Raw genomic sequence first — 6,660 nt, forward strand, 5'->3', positions numbered from 1 at the left:
CCCATACACACGTATATTACAGAAATGACCACCAGTAAAAGATCAGATCTGATTGGATCCTGACACTTGCTGCTATTTGAATTGCTCAATAACCCTTTGAGGGGTCGCGTGCGTCCCCAGAAAACAGGTCAAGCCGCGGTTCCATCTCTCTATAAAGCTTCACAAGTCACATTCAGAGGACTTACCGGAACAAAACAAAGAAATACTTAATATCTGTAATCCTGTCTGAGGCTTTCCGGCCCCATCTGCTTCCCATCTCACGATGGACGGTCAAAGCTGCGTTTACAGACACGAAATGTATCAGTTATGTAACAACACCTGAAATGCGGCAACTTCGTATCACTTCGAAACAATGACCGCGGATTATACAGATCCAGAGCCCATGGCAATGGAGGGGGGGAAGACTGCACTTCCATGTGAGAGCCCGAGGGGGGCGCTGTGCCCATCATTAGTGGACACATGAGGGATTCTGGGGGGTCATGATACAAATATTTGAGTCCCAATTACTCACCATACAGATGCAGGCTCCTTAGACTCCCACAAGTCCCTGGACACTGGACACGTCCGAGGGAGATAAGTCCCTCTACTGTCCTACTGCAGCAGCTCAGAGACGCCACCCTCACCTTCCTCTCTCCCTCAAGTGGTGGCGCTTTTGGGGATCTCATGCAGCACCATGGCCAATGATGTCATAGTCGTGCACCTCTTACAAGGGTCGCCCCAACTTACAGGAGCCTTCTCCCAGTGTCTGGTCCCCCTGTAACGCTTCCATTGGCCTTCATGCTCCTTCCCTGTGCACTTGTTTCCTGCTCATCCCCCTCATTGGACTGGCGCCCTGACTATTGACCTTGGCTCTTTCTTTGGACTTCCTCCAGGCCCAACTCTTGCCTTGTGTTCTGGTTCTTCTTCATCTTCCATCCTGTTCTAATGGACTCCGGAGCAAATGTCCTGCCTACCCCCCTGTGACCAGTCACCTCTGCCAGCACGGCTCAGTCTCCATAGATTAGAACAAGGTGAACCTAGGGGTCCCAACCAAGGATCAGCACACTTCTAAATCCAAACCTCCATATAGGGGGCCCCTGGGCAGGGCAGCCATCAGGGGGGTACGGCCGATACTCATGTAAGGGGCCCGGGCAGCCTGGGGGCTCCGTCCGGATCCCTTACATGACTATCGGCCGACGTTGAAGGGCGAGGAGGCGGAGGCCTGGTCCTAGCAGTGCAGGGCCTCCGCATTGCCGCTCCAGCGGCTTCGAGACAAGCTAGGGCCCCATCAGCGACGCTGCTCGTCTGATGTCGGACCGGCCGGAAGTGACGTCACGTTAGTGACGTGATGTCACTTCTGGCCGGTCAGGAGGCAGATGAGGCCATATGTGCAGGTCAGAGGAGCTAGGATGGAAAAGCTAGTCAGATGACCAGCAAAACATCTTCAAGAAAAATACAGCAAGTCCAGTCGCCTCGATTTATTTCCTATAGCTGTACTATGACCTGGATGAATGAGAACCTTCACCGTCATTGGTTAGCAGTGACCCTAAACAGGGCGAGCTCTGCAAGGTGGGACTGCCGTACACATCACCCTATAGATGGCATGCGTGGTTCTTTATGTAAATCATGTGATATTTCTGTGATATTGACCACCCCCGGATGGGGCCGCCCCTTCCAACGCCCGGATCTGAGCACATCACACACATTGGGAGAAGCAGCACGTTTAAGGCTGTAGCAATGGAAGGGTTAATGGAAGCGTATGATGCGACGGAGGTCAGCGCGGCGACTCTCTCAAGCGCGACGGAGCGGCATCTCTGCTCCGCCATGCGCTGCTGACCTGTCTGGCGGCGGAAAACGTTAATGGCATGATTGCAGAGAAAGCCCGTCGCGGTGGAGGGGGGAGGAAGGGTTAATGACGGTATGCTCTGCCGGTGAGTAGGGTGTTTGCCGGTTCGCCCCCCGGTCCTCATCCGGTGCCGTCAGGGGAGGGGCTGACCGGGGAGGGCGTTTCTTCGGCCGGGGTGCTGGCGGGTGACGGTGCGGGGGTGGTCAGGCCTGGCGTCCGCTCGCTGTCCATGGACGGAGATGGGGTCTTGGACTCGGACTGTGCGTCCGGTGCCCTCAGGCGCTTCATCATGGTGGTCACTCGCACAGCTTTCTGCAAGAGAAGGGGGAGGAGCTTTACAATGTTACAAGTTACAGCGTGAAAAGTTACAATGTTGCAGTCTGATCACTGGGGGGGAGAGGAGACTGAGGAAATGCTTCCTCCTGCCTGTAGCAGATTGATGACTGGGGGAGGGGAGACTGAGGAAATGCTTCCTCCTGCCTGCAGTAGACTGATCACTGGGGGAGGGGAGACTGAGGAAATGCTTCCTCCTGCCTGCAGCAGCCTGATCACTGGGGGAGAGGAGACTGAGGGGCAGTTTACAGCAGAACGGCGTGCGTCTAAGCAGTTGCAATGTGATGCGGGTTGCCAAAAATTTGGCGCAATTTTACTGCGATTGATGCGTTTTCGTTTTTGTAAAAACTTAAAATGGGATTTCAGGCGCGTTCCAGTGCGTTTGCATGTGGTTTTGATGCGTTCCAGCGCAATCCAATGCAACTAAAATAGGACAAGCAGTATTTTTTCTGACTGCCTCGGAAAGGACTGCACTGGTGTGACTAAAGCACCAGAAATCCCATAGGAAAGCATTGTGATGTATTTTGGCTGCAGCTGCCAAACTGAACGGACTGCATCACAACGGCATCTGGTCTGAACTAGCCCTGAGGAAATGCTTCCTCCTGCCTGCAGCAGACTGATCACTGGGGGGAGGGGAGACTGAGGAAATGCTTCCTCCTGCCTGCAGTAGACTGATCACTGGGGGGAGGGGAGACTGAGGAAATGCTTCCTCCTGCCTGCAGTAGACTGATCACTGGGGGGAGGGGAGACTGAGGAAATGCTTCCTCCTGCCTGCAGTAGACTGATCACTGGGGGGAGGGGAGACTGAGGAAATGCTTCCTCCTGCCTGCAGTAGACTGATCACTGGGGGGAGGGGAGACTGAGGAAATGCTTCCTCCTGCCTGCAGTAGACTGATCACTGGGGGAGGGAAGATTAAGGGCTTGTTCACACCAAATGCAGACCAGATCTGCATGAGTTTCTGCACACGCGTTGTGTGTTATACCGCATTTTTTGCCGCGTTTTTGATGCGTTCCGGGCCAACTTTGATGCGTTTGCATGCGTTCCAGAGCGTCCTAGAGCCGGTAAAATAGGGCTTGCTGCAGTTTTTTTTACACGCTCTGGAACTGAACGCTGCGGTGTGAACTAGAGCCCAAAATACCATTGGAATACATTGGACGCAGTTTTGATCCGGTCTGTAACTGCTCCGCTCCTGGAACGCGATTGGTGTGAACGAGCCCTGAGGAAATGCTTCCTCCTGCCTGCACTGCACAGACAAAAAAAGCTGATAAAACAATAAGACACAACAGGGTTCCTGAATGACAATGACATCTCAGCCGGTTCTCCTTTAAGCACGTTGCTGTATTTTAATGTGTCGGTAATCTGTCATCGCAGCTCGTGAAATATTCATCAAACCGCCGCGGCGAATCTCTTCAATATTACAAAGAGCAGAAGCCGGATTTGACTTTTCCGCTCATGTGAAAAACATGAATCCAGACGCAGAAGAATAATGGGATAAAATCCCAATAAAACGGTGACAACGATGACACGGAGATGCTAATTCGAGCGGCGAACGCGCAGAACCCGTGCGGGGAGATGGCAGAGCGCCTCGGCTAATCACACGCGGGCGATGTCAATGTATGTGCGTAGTTACCGCTAAACTGATTACGGCGTCTCGCCTTCCGCTCTGCACATAAATCACGCCGGAATTAGCACCGCGGGCTCGGACGCGGGGACAGGTATGTATCTGGTTAACTGTTTGTGGTCCCTGACCGCGTGACGCTGGATTAGCGCTAATTCCTCATTACATCGGAGGTATGCGAGTGGTCCGGATGGCGCCAGCTGCTTCTATGGACAGCTGCAGGACTTCAACGCGATTGTAGGCCCGGGCGGATGTCAGCATCTCTCTGGAAATTGCAACTGTCTCCAGATTTCCTTCAATAACTTTGTCTCTAGTGGACCCGTCATTGGCCAGGGGGGAGGCAATAGATCTTGGGGAATTGTTAGGTCCTGATGATGAGGGGAGCTGGAGGTTGAGTGGTCTGGTGGACCCGTCATTGGCCAGGGGGGAGGCAATAGATCTTGGGGAATTGTTAGGTCCTGATGATGAGGGGAGCTGGAGGTTGAGTGGTCTGGTGGACCCGTCATTGGCCAGGGGGGAGGCAATAGATCTTGGGGAATTGTTAGGTCCTGATGATGAGGGGAGCTGGAGGTTGAGTGGTCTGGTGGACCCGTCATTGGCCAGGGGGGAGGCAATAGATCTTGGGGAATTGTTAGGTCCTGATGATGAGGGGAGCTGGAGGTTGAGTGGTCTGGTGGACCCGTCATTGGCCAGGGGGGAGGCAATAGATCTTGGGGAATTGTTAGGTCCTGATGATGAGGGGAGCTGGAGGTTGAGTGGTCTGGTGGACCCGTCATTGGCCAGGGGGGAGGCAATAGATCTTGGGGAATTGTTAGGTCCTGATGATGAGGGGAGCTGGAGGTTGAGTGGTCTGGTGGACCCGTCATTGGCCAGGGGGGAGGCAATAGATCTTGGGGAATTGTTAGGTCCTGATGATGAGGGGAGCTGGAGGTTGAGTGGTCTGGTGGACCCGTCATTGGCCAGGGGGGAGGCAATAGATCTTGGGGAATTCGTAGGTCCTGAGGATGAGGGAAGCTGGAGGTCTAGTGGTCTGGTGGACCCGTTATTGGCCGGGGTGGCAATAGATCTTGGGGAATTCTTAGGTCCTGATGATGAGGGGAGCTGGAGGTTTAGTGGTCTGGTGGACCCGTCATTGGCCAGGGGGGAGGCAATAGATCTTGGGGACTTCTTAGGTCCTGAGGATGAGGGAAGCTGGAGGTTTAGTGGTCTGGTGGACCCGTCATTGGCCAGGGGGGAGGCAATAGATCTTGGGGACTTCTTAGGTCCTGAGGATGAGGGAAGCTGGAGGTTTAGTGGTCTGGTGGACCCGTCATTGGCCGGTGGTGGCAATAGATCTTGAGGACTTCTCAGGTCCTGATGATGAGGAGAACTGGAGCATAGGGGGGCATATTCTACAGGTTGGGGCTCAGCAGTCTTCCTACACCTTATGGAAGAGACATTCTTTGGAGGACAGTGAGGTGCACATTTTGGACAGACAGGACAACTGGTTCTCAAGGGCATGAAAAAGGGTCATCCACGTCAATCTGGGGTGGGGGCCTTCAACACTTTTTGTCTGTCACATATAACATCTCTACCACAATCTCACTGACCCCAATGAATTGAGGTACTATCCTTTCCTGGGCGGGCACAATCCCAATGACATCAACAAGGCATCAATTGAGGGACTATACTCCCCTGAGGGCCATGATCCCACTGACACCAATAATTTGATGGCTATTCTCCCCTGGGGACCACTATCCCCATAACACCAATAATTTGGGGGCTCCTCTGTCCTAGCAGCCACTATCCCATTGACACAATTTGGGGGCTATTCTGCTGCATTCCTATTACTGTTGGGTCACGGACATTTTTGGAAGAATTTCCTGGGCCCAGCAAGGTTGAGCACCCGGGGGCCAGAGGTCTACGCTGTGTTTTTCCTTTGTATGTTGGCAGTAGGTGATCTGCACCAGCGACTGTTGAATACATTTCACATGGAATGAGTACAATTGTTACCTTCCATTTGGCTTTAGCGAAGTTCTTCTCGATCTGCGCACATACTCCGTCCTTGATGTTTTTATCGGATGCCGCGTTCCCCGAAATCCTGCAACACATAAATGTCACTTGTGGGTGGAGCTAACACTTAGGCAATCATCATAGAAGACACAGCGATGTCACCAGATCCAGGAGAGTTGATTGGCTCAGTACATGGATGAGAATACATTGTGGGCTCATTACACAAAGCTAACACACCGCCGGGACGAGGACACTTAAAGGAGAACTATGAGGGTAACGTCTCAGTATACGGCGAGCTGTAGCTCCCTATATACTGAGCTTAGGGTGACAGGAGGACGCTAGTTTGTGTCCTCCCGTTACCCTAAGGAGAACTATGGGGAAAAGCCTTAACCCCATAGTTCTCCTTTAATTTGAAAAGTCCAATAAGATTTGAAAATTACAGTCACATGACTAAATTAGGGTCTCTATTGACAAATTTTGAGTCTGAGATGCTTCTGAGAGCTCTCGGAATGAATTGCCAGGTGCAGCGTCCACATAGACTTGTATGGGAATGCAAAACGCATTTGATGCGAACAAAAGTCCGTCCACACAACCTCAGAGAGTCTTATCCATGTGTGGAAGGTTTGGGGATTGAGCCTTGCACCTGTTATGTCCTGTACCGGATATTTACTGCACAATATAATACTGCTGTAACCAGGGGCGTAACTAGAAATCACAGGGCCCCATAGCAACATTTTGTACGGGGCCCCGTGATTGCTAGTTATGCCACTTGCAGAGCCCACCTGAGAGTGACCCTGCAGAGCCCACCATAGACTCTCTATGGCGGGCTCTGCAGGGTCTCAGATGGGCTGCACACCTCTTACCTGTCAGGGCTGTCCGCCTCCGTGGTCG

General features: G+C 52.7%; 1 protein-coding gene across 1 annotated transcript in view; it reads right to left on the reverse strand.

Moving 5' to 3' along the window:
* Positions 1-1,852: 1,852 nt before the first annotated feature.
* CAMKV (CaM kinase like vesicle associated) overlaps positions 1,853-6,660 on the reverse strand; it is an 18,943-nt gene continuing 14,135 nt past the window's right edge. The window contains exons 9-10 of the mRNA XM_018574462.1: positions 5,770-5,857; positions 1,853-2,137 (exon numbers count right to left, since the gene is read on the reverse strand). Coding sequence (XP_018429964.1) covers positions 1,946-2,137; positions 5,770-5,857 — 280 coding nt within the window. The 3' untranslated portion in view covers positions 1,853-1,945. The remainder of the gene's footprint in view (positions 2,138-5,769; positions 5,858-6,660) is intronic.

The sequence above is a fragment of the Nanorana parkeri genome, unplaced genomic scaffold (assembly GCF_000935625.1).
Source record: "Nanorana parkeri isolate BGI_ZX_2015 unplaced genomic scaffold, ASM93562v1 scaffold2978, whole genome shotgun sequence".
NCBI lineage: Eukaryota > Metazoa > Chordata > Amphibia > Anura > Dicroglossidae > Nanorana > Nanorana parkeri.